We start from the raw sequence: 20,543 nt of genomic DNA, 5'->3' as shown, positions 1-20,543 counted from the left end.
ACGAGAATGTGAGCGCAACCACCAGCAATCCAAATTGTAATTTCCGTATTTCAGAGACAAATCGGCGTGAAAAACGCCTGAGCGTGGTATCTTTTGGCTGTTAGTAAATGTCTTAGATGCAATAAATAAACGCCATTTTATTGTATGCTATGACGCTGGCTCAAACGGCTAGGCAGCGATATCACGCACACCAATAGCTTGGAAACAAAATATACTCGTCTTCTGGCTGGAGAAGTCACGTGAGCTAGCTACGCGGTTAATATTTAGTCGAGGCTTAGTACAAACAGTGAAACGATGCTGTGCCCAAAGCAAATAGGGCGCTTGAACGCTGAGCCGGAAGAAATGGGTTCTATCACGGCAGCGACGGCCATTCAAGGTGTCTGTGTAGTGTGCGATGTCAGTGCGCGCTAAAGAACCCCAGCTGGTCGAAATTTCAGAAGCATTCCACTACGACGTATCTCGTAGCCGATGCCACTTTGCAACGCTAAACTCTGCCCAACATATGAAAATTTTGTTCGTACACTGCAGCTAGCATCCCATTGTACTGTCTCTATTTGCCAAAGTACGACAATGTACTACATACAGGATTTAAAAATATGTATCACGCGTGACATGCAGGCTCAACAGTTTGACAGCCACTAAGATTTTCTAGTGCTAAAAAGGAACGATCCTATTGGGGCTGGATTTATAAATAAAGCGGAACAAAACTTGCCTAATGTTAGCTTGGCAATTCAGATGAGCACACGGGGATAATTTGTTGATTGAACTGGCGCAACACCACGCAGACAACACATCCTAATTGGTGAGGTTCGGTATGGCTGACAGGAAGGATGAAGAGCGCATAAAAAATAAAGTTATAAGCGAGTCATGAGCAAAAGTAATGTTTGCAATAGTTCAAAAACATTTTCTTTATTTTTCTGCAGTAGTTCAAAAACAGGCAGCATTAGCGCGGCTGCGTGCTGGACACCAACACGGTTACCGTGAATGTCAAACTAAAACCCATAAATAACACATTGGTTTTAATTCCGACTACAGCACAAGTAAACTTCTCTAACCCAATTGTGTGGTGAAAATATATTTGTTAAATTTCTACAGCGCCCGAAGGGTAGCTAATCGTGACTACCGTGTAGGCGCGGCCGTGGAGATGACGCAGTCCCACACTCCCCAAGGAAACAGCCTCGCGGCGGTGCGCCAGTCTGTACAAAATGGCCGCGCCCAATAACAGCTAAAAATATGTTCTATAGGGCAGCACCCCACAGACATAAATTTCTTTGGTATAATCTTCTCAGAAATCATTACAGTAGTTTTTGCGTTCATTTCTTACACGCGAGAACTACGAATAACAACCTCCAAAAATGTCAGCAGCGAATTATTAACGAGCTGCCGCTTAAAGAGCACACATTTGGGCAACAGAATGTGACAATCATGCGTAAAATGCCTATTCGCGTAAAACAAATTCTTGACTTATACTTTGCATGCTGTTACGAGAGATCTTGCGCTTCGCGCATAAAAGGTTCACCCAAATAACCACCTTGCACTTCCTGGCGTCCGCACTTAGTCATGTACCAATCAGCCCAAATAAGCACTTTTCTTCGAGTGTAATACCGCAGCCTTATTGGACCTTTTGTAATGCGGGGCCCTAGTAGAAGCAACAATGACTTCGGTCACAAGAAATATGAAGGTGCTAATGACAAATACGGGACAAAAAGAACTTTCCAGCGTTCATGTTTTAGAGCGCAGCTCTTTGGTGCCCGTTCCTGAGTTTCGCGCCGTCGTCATCGGCGTCGACCGCGTCGGCCTCGTAACCAGCTCCGCCCCCCTTTCATCCCCCATTTCGAGCGAGCGCTTCGGTAACCGGAGCCTCGCAGGAAGAGGGGAGGGGGGTACACTCAGCGGCGAACGATGGGGACAGGAGCGCGCGCAGCAACCGGAGAACACGAGGAAAGGAAGGTGGGGGAGGGGGGGGGGGGTTCGTCGGAGGCAGCGCTAGCAGCGACTGACTGATGCCGCTGCCGCTGCTAGTGAGACAAGACAATGTGACTGCGCAGAACGCCGTCGCCGCCATGCAGAAAGAGGAGGAGCGGGTCCCCCCTCTTCCTGCTTGGCGGCGAGGGTACTCTCCGGTTGCCGAAACACCGGCTCGCTACCAGCGGATCACGGTGCGTGCATCCCGTTCTCACTCACTAGCGGCGTCAGCGGCGGCGTCAGTCAGTCGCTGCTCTCTGTTTGTCGCGCAACGTTCCTATGGGCCCACGCGCTGCCTCCCGCAACCTCCCAATAACTCAATTGCTCTCTTCATTTCGCCGACCACAAAGCTTCTTTCATGACTGCCAAGAACTGATAGTGGAATGTTTCTTGAAAGAATAAGTGCGAAAAATTTAGAAAGTTTTCTGTATTTGGACATACGTGTCTTGCTCGAAATCTTTGCCTCAATCTATCGAAAAGGTGAAACAGGTGATAAGCTGAGCTCAAATTTCGCATTAAGAAGTAAAGTAATTGTGGTAATTTTTCGTTATCAATGAATGCTATGTATAAAGGCTGGTTGTATTCCGAGCATTTTTTGTGTGAGTTTGAGTGCTCTCGTGTGTTCCTCTCTGGCCTTATAAAGCGTTTATAGCTTGTAATTTTAAGGCTATGGAGACTAGTGCATTACTAGTGCATTACAGGTGGACTAATTTTAGCTAAAACGCAAGTCCTCGGTTGATAACACGACAGCTCTGCCAAGTGAGGCGGCGGGAACAGACGCATGTAGAGGAAAAAACAACCGAGAGGTTAGGCGTTAAAGCTTTAATAATTTTATTGTGGATAACGAGCTGAATTTATACGCCACATGTAAACCACGTGATGTGAGTAACCAAACATGGGCAAGAAGCGAAACCAAGAAAGTCGTGATGGCGTCATCCTCCGAGAGGACTATAGATGACATTTTGCTTCCTCTCCCGCAATTCTACAGTTTTGGGCTGTTACGTTACCTGCAAAGTTGTTTATAGTTTCAAAGATCTTCGTTGCTTTTCTCGCTGCCTGCATATGTTCGCTCTACCTCACTCCATTACGTACGACCTACCGGCCGAAACCGAAAACCTAATTCTCCAACCCTGTGCCTTCATTCAGCGCTTCCCTGGATTTCGCGAACAGACAATGCCAACTTTGGCTTGCCGTCGGCTCATAGCAGGATGTACTAGAGACTTTACCGACGTAAACCACTTTCTGTCTGCTGATCGGAGCTGCAGTCCAGTTTAACCATGCGAGCAGGGTGGAAGAGGGCGTGTCAAGAGTGGGCCGAGTAGCTAGCATTCCGGAGTGCAAGACTGTCATGAGCTGCATCGTTAGTGACTGACTGATCGTTACACGAGTTCGGCGGCTTCCCTGCTTTTAAGGGAAAACAAGAGGAAGCGCTCTTTGAATGGTGATCTGTGCAATGCAGTGGCGATAAGGACACAGCCTGCCTTGTATACTCTAATTATGGCCTGATTGTGTGCTCGCTTCTAGTCGCTGCTCGCCGACATGCAGCTTTGCCACGGTTGCCCCTTGCCAGTCCCACAATGGGCCAGATTCGGTGGTAGCAGTGCCAACATAAGGCCTTGTAATAGTGTTTTACGCCGGAAATCTTTAATCCAAGCTGTCCTTTCTGTAACAACTCCAAGAACCATATTCCGATTTCGTGTTGGTCTCAAAAGTGTCTATTTTGACCCCACCTCGAGTCACCTGATTGGTGGAAACATGGGATCCTGATATCAGTTTGGTTGTGCGATCCGCGTAACGAAGCGAATGCGACCACTAATTCTGGTTCCGCCGTTTTCATCAATCAGGTGAGGGTGAAAATGGGGAAAACGACGCTTCTGAAACAAAGGGAACTCGGAATGCGGGTCCAGAAAGCGTGAATAACTGGGCATACGTTTATCAGGTCTTAGACGATAGAATCCAGGTTATAATGTAGTAAACGACGGCGGTCACATTAGGAGGCGCTCTTCCTAGCTTTTATGTCTGCGTCGTCTAACGTCCGGCCGGGGTCGTCGGCGCCTTGACTCCGCAGACCACTAAGGGAGGGCGGTTGCGGCCACGAAAGCTGGGCGACACCACGTCGTCGTCGCCGTCGACGGCGCTGCAGTCGTCGTTCCGCAGCCCGGAGGCAAGCAGCAGCCGCCAGCTGTTTCCGCGGCGGACGCAGTCGCTGCCGGGCTCCAAGACGAGCCGCTTCCGGGCTGCCGCCTTCAGCCGCGAGCCCCAGCAGTCGGACCTGGAGGAGAACACCATCGTGGTCACCCGCGGTCGCCACGCGCAGCAGCGACACACGCCGCTGATCACCACTGCAGGGACGCGGCTGCGATACGTGCCCGCCAGGAACACGCACACGGTGAGTGGGAAAACGAAGATTCTCGTTGAGAGCCGTCGGTACAGACAAGCCTTATTTGAGATCGCAGATGCGTGACGTTGTGCGATGTCGACACCTTTCCTCGCATCAGTATGGTCCTTGGAGAAGCTTCCAAGTTTTCCAGCGACCATAGCGATGCTACAGCCGGCCATGTTTTTCCGGTGCCACTATCCCAAGCTAACTACGAATAACAGTTATGTCAGTGCGAAATATAGTGCGACAACATAAAAGCCTCTCTGTAGCAGAAATACGACGTCCGGCCGACTCGTCCGTCACGATGTGACGTCAGGCACCATATGATTCGAAGGGCAGCTGCAGTGAAAAATCAAAATATAATTTTATTGGTCGAATTATTTTGTTTTATTGCAAAACAGATATGCAAAACGAGGTTATGTCGAGAGTGCAGGACACGCTAACTAGGTAGTCTAAACGGACGTGCAGGTCAATTGTCGCTGCTGAAGAAACATAAGAAAACAGATATGCCGCGAGCAGAATTCAAAACTGTGGCAGCGCGAATTTATAGCTGCGTTAAACCCCTACTTCTTCACCTCAATCTAACGTTCTGCGAGTTAAAATGCCACCTCCCGTGCTATGTTTCGGATTGCGACGTCTTCATTAACTTTCAGTCCAAAAGCCAGAGCGTGTGGGCATCCACGAGCAAGCCGAACGTGGACGCATGGCCGCTTTAGTGGCAGAAAAAATATCGTGTTGCAAGTGTCAGCTGACAAGTGCGCATAAATCACACGAAACGTCGAGAAAGTTGAACGAATCGCTTAAATTCTAATTAGGGTGCATTTACTTAGTTCAAAATGCAATGCGAGGCAAAGTGCTGCAGTTATTATTTCCACTCTTCGGGGTTCACAGTATGAAAAATGTGCAGTCAGGTTAGGTGGAGAAAAATAACTGCAGTACATTCTTGATTCGAATGAGCACTATTAACCCATGACTCTTTCAAGACGGAGTCATCATGACACATGCCAGCCGAAAACTGGCAAAATGGATGGTTACGGCACACTGCCCACTTCGGGCATTTACTGCTTATTGAAACTGTTCGCGACTCTTACCACAGCCACCTTCAGACAAACAAGCAGATTAACGTTAGGCAAATATACCAGTTTCGCTATCTTTTTAGACCGACTGGGTGAGATATCTCGTAAACAGGTCTGCGCCGTGTCACCGCAGGTACGGCTCAACAGGTTCAAGGTACGTCTGACGGCGCGTCCCGACGCGTCTTCTGAGCCACCCTCGGCGGAGGAAGAGCCATCGGCTGCGACGCCTTCGTCAACGTCGGCTCCGCCGCCACCCGCGGAGGCTACCTCTGCCGCCGGCGATGACGTGGACCCGCTGGTGTCCATCGATCCCGCGCGCGTACGCTACGAGGCCACGACGGTAACCAGCCTGGTGACGCTGCATGCGGCGCAAGGGAAGTCTGTGGTGCGGACTCTCACCATTACCACGTCAGTGCCGCGCACGCTCGAGCCCTCGGAGCTGGTCTCCAATGGGATCCTCGAGGGCTCCGAGGGCCCGCCCATCGCACTGACCGGCGTACCTTCCGACAGCAGCGAGGAACAGACGCCGCCGCTGGTTGTCTCCAGGTGAGGATGGTCGCTTCCACAGTGAGCATCTCGCACAACGGTGTACAGCAGGGAACGCGAATTAAAATAAACCTGATAGTTAAGAAATATGGTTAAGTTAATCTTTGAACCAGCGCAGCAAACGTAGACACGCAACGGGTAGGGAATACAGGGCAGCGCCAGTCCCATTTTTGTTCACGTCACGTCCCCTCGTGTTCTACAGTTGTAAAAATGAACCTGAGCTGAACGTTTGGCTTAAGCATTTGAAAGCCACGCCATGGTCTGCGAGGCACTCCGTCTGTTCGTTATATTTCAAATGTGATTCGACTACCTGAAGTAGATAAGAGGCATGTGTAGGAGTTCTGTGAGACGAGAGCAGTGGTGTATCCGCCTTCTGATGATGGCCCCTCCATTGTGGTTGTGGCGCTATGACCTCAAAAAGGACGTTGTACCTTGTTGGGCTTACGAGAATAACACAATAGAAGTTGCAGGGCATGAACCAGTAGCGTCGTTTTGCTTTTTCTTTTTTTCTTTCTCTGCCGTGTCTTCTTCGCGTTGATTGTTCTAGTTATTTTAAAAAGTAACAACACAGTTTTTGTCACTTTGAAGAATATGCAGACAGAATAAAAACACTTATGTTATGTCCATCCCGTTTTCGCTTTTTAATTATACTTACTTTATTGAAAGTCTTGGAGAGACACATTTTCTATATTGGTAGTATACTTAGGCAGCGTCGTGCAGCATATTGTGTTCATTTATTTATCTTGTGTCCACAGTGCCAATTTGGCATTACAGCGGTGGGGATAATAGAAGTTACGGTACATTGTAAGCACGGGTAAATTATAGAAAGAAACACTACAGTTAAAAAAAAACATCAGCCAGAGGAGTTTTACAATAGGCAGGACGAACCGAAGGGAGTATTGAAATACGCTGACGGCTCCGATGACACAGGCTCCCGTGTCCAAAAACATGTATCAGCGGCCGCCTCTTCGCTCTACTAGGCTGTTGATTTGTCAGATACGTCCGCTTTTGAAGCATCCCGAAGAAGCCTGTGTTCGGCCAGCGCCTCACTGTGCTTTGGCTGGTGCCGCCTAACCGCAGGGTGTACTCGACAACAGAGCACTCGTGGCGAACATCCCTGGTGCCTTACTTCGACGGACTGGGCACCACTACGCACACGCTCACGGAGAGCTTCATCATCCGCAAAATCGTCACCGCGTACCGAACCATGCCCCCGGGTGACCTGCTGGCGCTCGACGAGCGAAATGTCACTCTCGACCTGGATTCCGAGCAGTACTTCCAGACTCTGCTGAATGTATGCAGTGAAAAAGTATCATCGCTTTGCTTATGTGTTCTTTTTTTCTTCTGTGTTGGCTGCGTTTCTTGTGCGCTTTGTTGTGCTCTTTGCACTCTGCTCAATGCACGCAGTGTGAAAGTACCATTCCTGTGCTTGCTTGCTTACTTGCCTATTTAATTTGTTTTCACTTTTGGGCAATAACTTCAGTAGTGACGGTGGTAATACAATTTACTTATGGTTACTTATAGCGTATAGCCGCCTATGAAGGGCAGAGTCCTAAGTCTAGGACCCTGACAGCTAACGCGATGATGCAGGCACCCCCGCTTGACCGGCGATTGTTGGTCGCTCGGGTAAAAGTGGACAGGGCACCCTCTCAGAAGGAGAATGAAGGGTGGGAAATGGGCATTCGGTACCCTGCATGGTGAGTTCGGGCGCTCCCTGATAAAGTGACGGCATGTTGGGGTTGAATTGTGACATTAATGATAGCACGGGGGGTATGCGGGAGGGGGGGAGGGGATATGGAAAGTGCTTGTGAAAAACTTTAGCGTGCGTAATTTCGGAGCTTGGACCAGGTGATGGTATTGGTCCTACTGAGGGCATTGCTAGGGCATGGAAGAAGAAGAAGTGGAGGTTTCCGAACGTCTGAAGCTAGCGCTCTTCCATTTTTCTGGATTTTATATCGCTGTGAGCTATTTGTGATCTCGACATCCTTCGGGATGGCGGGCGCACGACCCCTGCGCCCACCCGCCACCATCGAACAGGCTACAGCGTACTCGACGGGTCACCTTGACGTCGCGGACGTGGAGCTTCCAGACTCGGCAGATGACTCCACCGTCACAGAGATGGATTCCGACAACAGCTACACGCCTGTCCAGTCGCGCCGCCTGAAAAGAAAGCTGCGCCGAACATCAGTAATGAGTGAGACACCAAAGAAGAACGCTGAAAAGCAAGGGATCTTCTCCGTGGCCTTCGTACCAACAACGGCAACGGCGAATCTGAATGTGATAAACAGACAGCACCTGACGCAGTTTTTCGACCAGCTGGTTCCCGGTGAAGTTGACGAAGTCAGAATTAATCCCTGGAAGAATGTCCTGACCGTGGATGTCAAATCCCAGGCAACAGTGGACAAGCTGAAAGGAATTGGTGCGCTAGGCAACATGCCGGTCCGTTCCTTCCTTGCACATGGGAAAAAGACTACTGCAGGTGTAATCAGCGACGTTGACCCCGAGATAAGTGAAAGCGATCTCTGCACGCTGATCAAATCTACGGCGCGCATTGTGGATGTTCATCGATTCGGCCGCTCAAAGTGCGTTAAATTAGTCTTTGAAACTGAATCCCTCCCATCCCACGTTAAAGTGGGCTATGTGAGGCACCCAGTTCGGATGTATGTTCCAAGACCTGTTCAGTGCCACAAATGCCACAAGATCGGACATGTGAGCGCCGTTTGTCGAAACGAGGTATCCTGCCGTCGATGCGGCGGTACGCATCCTCATGACGCATGCGAGACGGAGACTGTCAGGTGTTCTAACTGCTCGGGTGCCCATGAATCGATGGCTAAGGACTGTCCTAAAATTCGGGATGAAAAACGTATACTAAAAAAGATGGTGAGAGATAACTCGACTCATCAAGAAGCGGCCGCGTCTATTCGTCGTCGCAAGCACCGTTCCCGACGCCGGCACAAGGAATCGGAAGGCAAGCCTAGCCTGGATAAGTCAACTTCAGAGTTAACGTCAGCTCAGGTGCCACAACAGATTGAGTCTAATCCCGCTAAGAGTACTCTTGCTGTAATGTCGCAGACAGTGTCACATGCCAAGGATCAGACAGAGGCTGTTGTATTACCTACCGCCTCTGATGCTGAGTGGCCAGCTCTACCATCAAAGGCCAACGCCAGGCCTAATCCCAGTTTGGTTGCCACACGTACTGAAAATTCCGACAACCCCGACAGCCAGCAGGTAAAAGAAATGCTGAAACAGCTGGTTCGTTCAATGCGGGTGCTGCTCTCCAGCATCAACACGCAAACAGCAAAGTTTGCTGTTCAGTTTTTGGACGCATTTGAGCCGCTCTTGGCGGCATTGCAATAATTCACAATGGCGCAACAAACTAACCCCACCTCTGTGACGATGCACTTGCGCCGCAGTGTTGTGATGCAATGGAATGCCCGAGGCCTGCGTGGTCGGCTGAGTGACTTCCGACAGCGGGTACAGAAGTACCGCTTTCCTGTGATTGTGATCTGTGAGCCCAACATGCCGGCTGCTTTCCGCCTTTCTGGATATGTTCTGCTATGGTCTAGAGAAGCAAACGAAACAAGCAAAGTGCTGGTATGTGTACGCCAAGACATTGCGCACGTCCGCCATGCTCTGCAGCCCCACAACACGAACCACTACATTTGTTTGACGTTAACCCTGAAAGGACGAGTATGTTCTGTAATTGGCGCTTATATTCCACCGAGGGATGGCTTGGACAAATCATATCTATTTTCAACAATCCAGTGTTGTGCAGCTCCTCGTATTATTGTGGGGGACTTTAATGCTCACCACCCTCAGTGGGGTAGTGCAATAATGAGCAATAGAGGAAGAGACCTGGCAGACTTTATGCATACGCAAGATCTCGTCAATATAAACGACGGCTCACCGACGTTTCTACGCGGAACAACCTACAGCAGCTGCTTGGATGTGGCGTTTGTTTCCAGAAACCTCCATCCCTCCGTTTCTTGGTGTAGTGATGTGGAAACACATGGGAGTGATCATATACCAACGTACATATGCATCAAGTGGTTTGCACCTGCCACTTCACCTCGTGTGCAATACACAGACTGGCCCGCCTTTAGGGCAGCGGTGGAGACTTCCAGCGTGGACCTCCAGTCACCATCTCAAATAGAGGGACTCATTACTTCCTCTCTCAGTGAGAACACTCGCTATGTTAGTGTGCCGGTGTCAGTGTCCAGCATCGACGTGGAATTCGAGCGGCTTCGCGCGATCCGTCGGCGGGCTGAAAGGAAGTACAGAAGAACGAAATCCGCGCAAGATCTCGCACTTTCTCGCCGAGCTAAACGTCAAGTTTTGCGTCACCTGGAGAGGTTAGGACGACAACGTTGGAGACAGTTCTGCTCATCACTGGATCCCCGTAAGCCCCTGTCGCGTATCTGGCATGTTGCGAGAAGCTTGCGCACACCTCCGCGAGAAAGGCACCCTTTTCGTGCCTTGGCCCTTTACCAACGCCGCAATGAAGTTGACGTAGCTGAAGATTTTTGTAAAATGGTTGTGGGCACAAACCAGGCACAGTTACCAATTTCAGAGGTTTTTGCACCACCTTCGCCGAATGATCAATACGACGTGCCCTTTACAATAGCTGAATTAGACGCCGCTCTTGCTTCTTGTCGGCATTCATCTGCACCTGGTCCTGACGGGACTACTTATTCAACCTTATCGAACCTAGGCAAGGATGGTAGAACTGCACTACTTAATTATTTCAATGATATATGGGCTTCTAGTACTGTTCCTGAACACTGGAAAATTAGCCGCCTGGTTGCTCTTTTGAAGCCTGGAAAGCCTCCTCTCGAACTTACCTCATACCGGCCAGTTGCCCTAGCAAGCTGTGTTGGAAAAGTTATGGAGCGCATGGTGCTGGCAAGACTTGAGTGGTATCTAGAGAGTAATGATCTTTATCCTAATATGATGACTGGATTTCGCCGCGGACGCTCTTCCATTGACAGCGTCATCGACCTTGTGGCGACAGTAGAACACGAAAAGCGTCACCGTCGACTAGTAGCTGCTGCATTTTTAGATATAAAGGGAGCTTACGACAACGTCCTCCATGAAGCTATTCTTGATGGACTTGACGACGTGGGAGTTGGTGGCCGGCTGTACTTGTGGATTGTAAGCTATCTCAGCGGCCGTTCTGTTTACATGACTACGCCTGAAGGAGATACTACCCACTTTCAGGTCGGTCGTGGAGTTCCACAGGGAGGAGCTCTCAGCCCAACTTTATTTAACGTTGCGCTAATTGGCCTGGTGAGTGAACTGCCAACTAACATCCACATAAGTGCATATGCTGACGACATCTGCATCTGGGCCTCTGGTTCGACGCGCCCACAACTACGTGCGAGACTGCAACGAGCTGTGTCATTAACATCGATGTACTTACGGCGTCAAGGTTTATTTTTAGCGGCAGAAAAGTGTGCAGTGATCGCGTTTACGGGAAAATGTGTCAGCCGCTACCCGATTACCCTTCATGGAGTCGTAATACCATACGTCTCCAGGCACAGATTCTTGGGAGTAATTATTGACCACCGACTATCCTGGTCGAAACATATTGCTATGGTGAAGAAGAGGCTAAATAATTTTTGCCATGTACTTCGTTACATAGCTGGCATCAAATGGAGTCCAACTGAGCGCTCCTTAATACGCCTTTACGAGGCTCTGTTTGTTGGCTACATCCGGTACAGTCTCCCAGTACTCTCTAGTATGAGCATTTCCTGCTTGCAGACTTTAGAGAGCGTGCAAGCGCAGGCACTGAAAATATGCCTTGGACTGCCCAGATGCACCTCTAACAAAGGCACAATTGAAGAGGCACACGCTCGCCCAATGTCCATATACTTGTCACACGAACCACTTCGTGTATATTTACGAGCACTTACAAGACACCGTTTTCACCCACTCAGCAAGATTCTGGATGAGAGGCCGGACTGCAGTTTTACAACTGCACTCCGCTGCCATCAGTCGCAAGTACCGACAGGATATGCCCTCCCATATCGTCCCGCCCAACCACCATGGACGATGGATAAACCTTTTGTGCACCTTCGTGTTCCCGGAATACTAAAGAAATCAATGGTACCAATTAGTGGACTCAAACAACTTACTCTGGCACACATCTGGTCAGAATATCCCAGTTATATTCACATATACACTGATGGATCTGTGTCAGCACAGGCATCCGCTGCAGCTGTGGTCATACCAGCTCGGAAAACGACTCTGCATTTCCTTTTGGGACATACCTCTACATCAACCGCTGCCGAACTTGTAGCCATTCGAGAATCTATTCGCTATATATGTGGGGAACCACCTCAAAAATGGTGTATATTCACGGACTCGAAGACTGCATTACAAATTTTGGAAAACTTCTTACGCCACACTGCCTATCAGTCCCTGGCACTAAACATTATGGATCTCATCACATCTGCCCAGCTGCAAGGCCACACGATAATGTTTCAATGGATTCCTGCCCACTGCGGCCTCCATGGGAATGAGCAGGCCGATGTTGAAGCGAAAAGCGCACTCATCAATGGCTTCCAAACAGCTGTGCCTTTTTCAAGAGCGGATACGACGTGTCTTCTAAAGAGTTATATGAATATTGCTACAGCAGCTTACTGGGCTCAACCAGACGCCCGACACATCCGTCTAAGAAGGCTTGATCGAACATTTAAATTTTATGTTCCGCGTGATATTCCGCGTCATCAGACATGCTTGATACATCGACTTCGTTTAAACGTGGCTTTCACGCGCAAATACTTACATTTAATTGGACAGCTGGACTCACCGGAATGTTTACCTTGTGGCATCCCAGAGACTGTGGACCATGTATTATTGGTGTGCCCAGAGTATGCGAACGAAAGAAATGTGCTAGCTGCTTCCTTGGAGCGTTTAGACAAGAGGCCTCTGTCAGAGGAACTGCTGCTGGGCGCTTGGCAGGACAAGGGGAAGGGCGTCCAGGCAGTGCGCGCTCTTTGCCGTTATTTGAGCGCCAGCGGACTTGATTCACGTTTGTAAAGCAAGCTGCTGTGTCTGTATATATATTTCATATGCCTTCTCCCACATCGTCACCCATCATGACCTTCTTTCTTCTCTCCTTCCCCTTCCCCAGTGCAGAGTAGCAGGCCAGATTTGAATTATTCGGGCCAACCTCTCTGCCTTTTCCTTTCAATAAATCCATCTATCTATCTATCTTGCTAGGGCATACTGTAAGTGTTTTTCGTTGTACATTGCAGTATGATTTTGCGCTTCCTTTTTTTACGCAGTGTATTTGGCGTCTATTCTGACACAGCATTTTTTCAGACACGGTGACAGCTTCTGTAACATTCACCGAAGTGCATTTTTTATGCCAAATTTTGAATAGGCGTTGTCATGCCACACCTAGCATTTTTCTACCTTCCACAAAGATTAGTTGCGTAAGCTAGAAAAACATTCAAATGATGGTAAGGCTCTTGACCAAACGTATTCAACACTTTAGGAGCCATGCGTTATCTATACTGCAAACGTATGTTTATTATCGCGTGAAATTATATACGGAAGGCAGGGTGACAGTCAGCGTAAATAATTAACCACTTCAATTAAACCATAGCGAGTTCGTTAACAATTACTTTAAACACGCTTAACGAAGGGTTGTTTATGTGCACTCAAAGGACTGAAACGGGGAGAAGAACTTTGAGGACATTGCACTCAAGCTGTCCGGTTCACGCGCATTCCCGAGGCGTCTTCTGCAAGAAAATTTTGCGCGTTCACAATAATCGATTAGCTTGAATTAAACTGTGCTATCCGGAGTTTCAAGTATGGATAAGCAGAGGAGCAGTGAAGAAAAAACAACTGCGGAGTGCCATATGTCTCACTAAAGGTGAGCACGTAAACAGCGCCGCGGGGAATGGGACGGAGTACGGGGTGAACTGAGAGGGTGTCACCGTAGCTAAGGGTATGGCATTGATGCAGACTACCCGCTGTTTTCTGGGCCGCATCGATATCGCGTAACACATATGGCTCTTCATGCATTTTGCTTCCATGGAAACGCGGCTACCGCGGTTCAGATTCTGTCACACTCTGGTGCGCTCACCGACAGTTCAGTGGGACCGTTACGCACTTAAGAAGATGCACTGGTGAAAAGCAGAACACGCTCACGTCATGCGCATTGCAGAGGAAACAGAGATCTTTAAAGGGCCACTGATGGGAAACCATAAGTCAGTCGAGACTCATAGATTAACATCGTGCGATACGAATTATGCGAACAAATGCAGGGAAGATGAGAGGCTTAATTATGGGATTCATAAGACGAGCGCCAACAGCCACTGACACAAAAATAAGTGTAGGGTATATCATAGAAAATACGTTATCGTTTCCGAAAGCAACGCATTTATTGCCCACAGTATTCAGTAAAGTTAATGTACATGTGGAGACATCACTGGCTGATTCCCCAGCTGCCATGAGTGACGTATGACAGCTATCAATGAACACAATTGAGCCGTCTCAAAGGCAATTACCATCGAAATACGAAGGCAGTACAGCGGCGAGCGTAGTCAATAATGTGAATTATCATTATAAAAACGTTAAACTGACTACAGTTCTACAAAGGTTAGACGAAAAAAGCAGTGCTGAATCTTTCTGCACAAGGCCGCTGCACGCAAAAAGTTCGCAACCACAATGCTGTTTTTTTTTTTCGCAATGACTTCAGCCCATTAAACTGCTACTTTGTGCCAGCTACAGACGTGCTGAAACTTCGATGTACTTATCTCAATTTTGTTTTTGTTTTTTTGTTTAGCAAGCCCACATGTCGACATGGGCATGCCCATAGTCAGCGTGCGAAGTGCAATTGGGGCGCTTAATTTCGCCCATGTCTTTGTGCAATGGAAAGGCGGGAATGTTTTTAGATGGCTTCACGAGTCTTGCTTACCTTACTACCAAACCTGTCAGCGCTGCTCATCAGCATCAAGTAAACGAGTCAGTGGCACGCAAGGCAGGATTTTCTGCGACAAAAAAATGTTCAGTCAGCTCGTGCGTATTCCCTGTGGACAGCTTGTATCCTAAAGGCGAAGGCTATATTTTTGGGCAGAGCGCGTACCCTCATTCCTTTCCACTTACAATCCACAAAAAGCAATCAGGAACCGTAACAATGACAACTAATTGGTTTTGTTTCATGGGGTTTAAGTCCCAAAGCAACTCAGGCTAGGAGAGACGTCATAGTAGAGAGCTTCAGAAATTTTGACCAGCAGAAATTCTTTGACCGGAGCTGGAGCCGCACAACGCACGGGTGCCTTGCTTTTCGCCTCCATCGAAAAGCGCTAAAATATTCACTCATTTTGCGCGCTAAAATATTCACTCAGGTGTAATTTTGAATGAAATACACCGAGCGCGACCAGTTCTCTCGTGCTTTTGAAAACCCTCTAAACTTCCCGAGCACATTTCACGCCAGCACACAGCGTAACAAAAGGTACACGCTCGTGTCATAGTCGTCAGATGTATATGCATACATACGTGCGCCCGATCCGCAGTTTTGTGCCGCTCTCTTTTTAATAACTTCACGTAGTTTTGAGGCGCAAACCTGATATGTCTTATTACGAGAAAAGCCGACGGCGTTCGCTCCCGAGATATGCCCTCATAATACATCATCGAATGGTGGTATGACGCAAAATCTAAGATGTCACTACCTTGTCACACCAACCAAACCGCAACCAAAGGCGCTGCCACTTCAAGCAATCGTATACTTGCTGTTCGTCTATGTATAATCCTTACCAGCAGACTTTTATGCAGCCACGTTGTTCCAAACTTTCGTGCCAAAATTGTGGCGCAACCGTTGTCGTACATTTCGGATATGTCATACGTGTGTGTCATGTGCTGGCCAAGATGAAGGCCAGCTCGCTGCAAGGATTCGAGCGGATAACATTTTCACCTTGAAACTCAGTGTCTTGAACCCGAGGGTTCGGTGATTACGGCTCTCAAGCGCCGCTTGAAGTCTACGCTGAATACGCATTCACAACAAATACAACGGCAGTAAAAGGAACTTTAATACATCACGTGGAAACCGTCGCTCTAAAAATATTTCACCCGCTGACTGTAATGATTTCGCATTCATACACGTAAACAGCCTCTGCCGTTTTCGTCCGCAACTACTTATCCTGTTTCCACCGCATATGCGTGTTACAAGGAGACGCAGACGCATGCGACGCAGCGGAGACAGCAGAGAGCATCTCGCTTTCGGTGAAGGCTGAAGTCATAGTGTACAGGCTTAATGAGGCGGCAGAGGCCTCGGCCTGCCCGTATGACAGCAGACTCCACCCTTCACGTGACCGGGAACAACAATCAGGGACCATGTGTTGTGGTAGTGGGGTTAAGACTGGGCAAGAAAGGGAAGACCACGGGCTATTGTCCCCGTGTCGCACTAAGTGGGTTATTCCTTATCCGGAACAGTGGTGCGCAGAGCTGAAAGGGGGGCAGTAACAGAAATAATGTGTGGTCGCAAGGGCTGAGTAAGCCACTCCTTCAAGGCAAAGGAGCAAATGCCCATCTTCCTTTCCAGCCTTGGCCACTTTGCCATAAAAAGTTGTCCCCAAGTATATATTTACAAATTTGATCCGTTTTAGTTTTCTTTGGAAGTGTTTCTTCTAATTGATGAGATTTCAATGACGTCATCGAAATGGGATCACCTCCGTTTATTTTTTAAGTGATCCAGGATATTCATTGGCTGTTTTCTCAAGCAACGCAACCACCCATATGGTGCATTAAAACATTCTTATTGTTCCCAAGAAAATACGTCCTTCTTGGTTCGCTTGATATTGCCCTTTTGTGTCCCCTTAAATGTCGTGTTGAGCTGAATAATAGTTCGACGCTCATACTTGAAATATCTAGACGCGGGTAGCTCACAAGTGCAGCAAATAAAATATTACTTTCTTCCTGTAGACAAGATGAAAAATAGTTGACGAGGGAAAAGAGGTGGGGAGAAGAAGGCTCTTGTTCTTCTCCCGCACTAGTGCAAGGTACAGCGTTGGAAAAAGTGCATGAGATGGACGGTACAAGTGGGTGGCTCTCTCACAGTCAGTCGCGAATGTATAACGCCTTCAGAAATTAGAACATTACCTGGTGAGCCATTACTGCTCAACAAATTTCCAATGAAATGCTGCTATAGGTTGCAGCAGTTATCTTGAGACTATGTTGCTGAATGTTTCTGGACATGAGATACCGCTATGCGTTTATAATTTGGGTTCGACTCGTCCCTGCTCTATATCGAAGCGTATATGTGTTACTGCAGTGAATTAGAAATGCAGCTTAGAAGTTTTGAAAGATCAGAGAGACGGATAAGTGAGCACGTGTTTTGTGTTAAGGTAAAACAAACTTGGTGTTAAAAACGACTTTTACACGCAAATAGGTACCCGCAGTAAATGTCAGACAGAGTTCTTACCCAGGCGTGTATGCACTCTAAAATTGTGTATAATGTGAGGTCTCGGAGTGTCGAAGTAGCATGAGATCATATTGCATTCATAAGGGAAGAGTGCCAAACTGAGGTCAATATTGAACTGGTTCATGCAAGCGTTATAATTTAATTTTTACGAAAACAAGAAATTATCCCAATTTGATAACTTTTCTAGTACAACAAATGAGTACAGTGAAGACCAAATTTCACGAACGCCCTGATTTACAGTTCTGAAGTGTGACACCAGCGCAAGCGTGGCAGACATTCGAGAAGACATGAGCTGCACTAGTGTGCCACTTATTAACCAGGATTATCAAGTGTCGCCTCGTTCATGCTATAGTCTGCCTGCGGTGAGCAGCGCGTCATGTGATGGGTGTGCCCTGGCTTCAATGCAGGGTCCTGCCTCGCCCCCTGCGCCGACGCCACAGCAGCAGGCACGGACGGCGGCAGCTCTGGAGGCCTCCTACCTGGCGCTTCCCTCAGACGGCGACCAGCCAGTGCAGCTGGCCAACCCACTGTTCAACGCTGCCTTCTCCAACAACCCGCTGGCCGCCGTGTACCTGGGCCTGCAGCAGCTGAACCAGCAGGCGACGCTCTATTCGACCGTGACGCACACTAGCGTATACACGACCACGGACACGGTGTTCCACACCAAGCTGGTCAGCTTCTACGACGGCCGACGGACGCGGACGCGCACCCTCTCTGAGTCGTTGTCGACCACTGAACGCACGTTGACCAGTTATGCCACCACGGTCGTACCCTACCTGAACACGCAAGCGCTGCAGCTGCAACAGCTAATTGGGCAGCCACTCACGCAGCCGCCGGCGCCGCGGTATTCGACGGTCACATCCACGTACACGACCGTCACGACGGCCACCAGCTACAGTTCTAAGATCTACACACTCATCTACAATGCGTTCAGCACGCGCTACCGCACTGTGACCAGTTCGAGTTCGTACGTGACCACGCTGACCGCTACTTCCACGTCCTCCTTCTTGGTGCAACCCACGGCTCCGGCATTCGCCCCGCAACTGGCTCAGGTGCTGGCGCAGGCGGCGGCGCCAACGGTAGCGCCCATCGCCGTAGCCCCTCCGCCGCCACCCCCAGTGCCTCCGGCCCCTCAACCTGCGGTGGCAGCGGCGGCCTAAACTGGCGCTATCGCCCCAAGGGGGCCGCAGAGACTCAGCGCTGACAAGAGTGCCCTGCGGTGGCGTCTTTTGGAGTACGGACAGTTGTGGGCGAACTTCCTTCGAGGCCTCGGATCGCGGACGCCCTGATGGCAGCGGCCACAGATCGGCTGGACAAACGGCCCGCCGACGCTGCGTTTCTTGCTCACTGTACGAGGCGTTCGCAAGGAGAATGTAACTCGAGGATAGGTGCGGTTACCGAGGTGGCTCTGGGCCAATTTCCTGCTATCTGCCTTCGATTGTGACAACGGAGCTGAAGCTACCACAAAATTTGTGGGACGTAGAAAAGCCCAGGATCTAAAACTCATCGCAGGAAATGTTGGCTTCCCTCGTGCGAACAGCAAACAGGGCGGTACCGTCGTATCGACATATATGGACCGCGGAGGAAAGCTCAGTGATTCTGACCAAAGCTCGCCTCGTCCGCAACGCGAATGGTGTCGCAAAGGAAAAGTGGTGTTAAGGAAGAGCGACCGGGACTTGGTGCGTCGAGACGCATTTGCGTTCCCATCGGCGCCTGTGACAGCCTCCGGAGGAGGGCCAACCAGACGACTTATACTCGGCAGGGTCAACGACACACGCTTGTCGCCCACTCTAGTACACCTCAAGTCTTCTAAATTTGCGAAAATTCAGTGACTCTCCGCTAGTGTCTCACCGGGACACCAGAGCCGATATTGTGAGCACGAAGAGAAATTTCTGCGTACCTATTTATTATTCGAGCTTGACATTTCTCATGACCAAGAGAAGCAAAGTACTTGTGTCTTCCTTTGTAACGCTTGTCTTTTGTTCATACAAATTTTCACCTTGTTGTTTTTGAAGAGTGTTTTATGTAAAAAAATAAAAATCTATGATGTGTTTTAAGTAGTGTTCATCTACTCCTTTGGTATAAAGCCGTACGCCGTTCCTGGTAGACATAACATGTAGACATACTTTCTTGCACCTGACGACTTCAGCTATGACTTTCTAATTAATCAGGAATGTTATTCGGATCTACAACGAGTTGCGTTCTGCTGTGAAAATTGTGCAATAAGCGGTGAGGCTATGCCGGTTGGTCCAATTATGACCATCGCTTTATAGGTACTGTTAATGGGTTGTCACTTCAGTCTTTTCGGCCACAAAGGCAGGGATAAACCAGACAATTTAGTCATTTATTGCAGACGATGTGTTACAAGAACGTGCCAGCAAAACTATGTCTAGGATGCGCAAGTTCACAGCAAGTTAAGTGAGCAATATCAAGCGGTGGTTTAGCTTGGATAAGCAGAAGCTAGGTTGTAGCACTCGTTTGACTAAGTTTGGCTTCGCTAAGCTTTGATTTGCCACGTCTTGTCATGCTTAGATTGGTATTTAACGGGTGCTTTAGCCTTTTTTGTTTTAGGTTTGAGGCCTAATTAACGTACTAAGTGCTACTTCAACACGGGAGATAAGGACGATGACATCCGAGGCACAGCGTGGAAGCCGAGCAGCTAATATTCTATAATAATAATAATAATAATAATAATAATAATAATAATAATAATAATAATAATAATAATAATAATAATAATAATAATAATAATAATAATAATAATTCCGCGTATCTCATTTTCGCTGTATAGAATCTAAGAAACTGTAACCGCCGCATGGTCATTGCCAATCCTCCTTGTGAATATGCGCCATTTTTATCATGAACAACAACAACGACCGGCAGCTTAGCACGTCGAGAAAACTGGCTACCTAGATGGCGTAGTAATCTAACGCAATGTAGCGAGCTACGCTGATCTATTTGCCTAAGCCCATGGCTGAGAATATTTAGCGTGAAATCACTATATGAAGAGGTCTAACCGGCTCGCAATTTGTGTGAAATTGTTCTTGAGCGTGACCCTGTCAAGCCTCGCATACGCCTCACAGCAGACGGTATAGTTGGTCAGTGACATGACCGCCTATGATTGGCCAGTGGTTTCTGTGACGTC

At 48.6% G+C, this 20,543-nt stretch overlaps 1 protein-coding gene across 2 annotated transcripts in view; it reads left to right on the top strand.

Annotated features, from left to right (window-relative positions):
• The window catches only part of LOC146192359 (uncharacterized), a 212,719-nt gene extending 193,241 nt beyond the window's left edge, over positions 1-19,478 (top strand). The window contains exons 5-8 of one of the 2 annotated variants that reach the window (XM_084602466.1): positions 4,034-4,354; positions 5,555-5,967; positions 7,048-7,276; positions 17,806-19,478. In XM_084602466.1, the coding sequence (XP_084458592.1) occupies positions 4,034-4,354; positions 5,555-5,967; positions 7,048-7,276; positions 17,806-18,558 (1,716 nt within the window). In that variant the 3' untranslated portion in view covers positions 18,559-19,478. The remainder of the gene's footprint in view (positions 1-4,033; positions 4,355-5,554; positions 5,968-7,047; positions 7,277-17,805) is intronic. The other variant, XM_084602467.1, reaches the window with a different exon arrangement.
• Positions 19,479-20,543: the final 1,065 nt, after the last annotated feature.

Source organism: Amblyomma maculatum, chromosome 4 (assembly GCF_055883805.1).
Source record: "Amblyomma maculatum isolate TAMU_Amacu chromosome 4, ASM5588380v1, whole genome shotgun sequence".
In the NCBI taxonomy this organism is placed as follows: domain Eukaryota; kingdom Metazoa; phylum Arthropoda; class Arachnida; order Ixodida; family Ixodidae; genus Amblyomma; species Amblyomma maculatum.
This window is presented reverse-complemented; position numbering and strand designations above follow the sequence as displayed.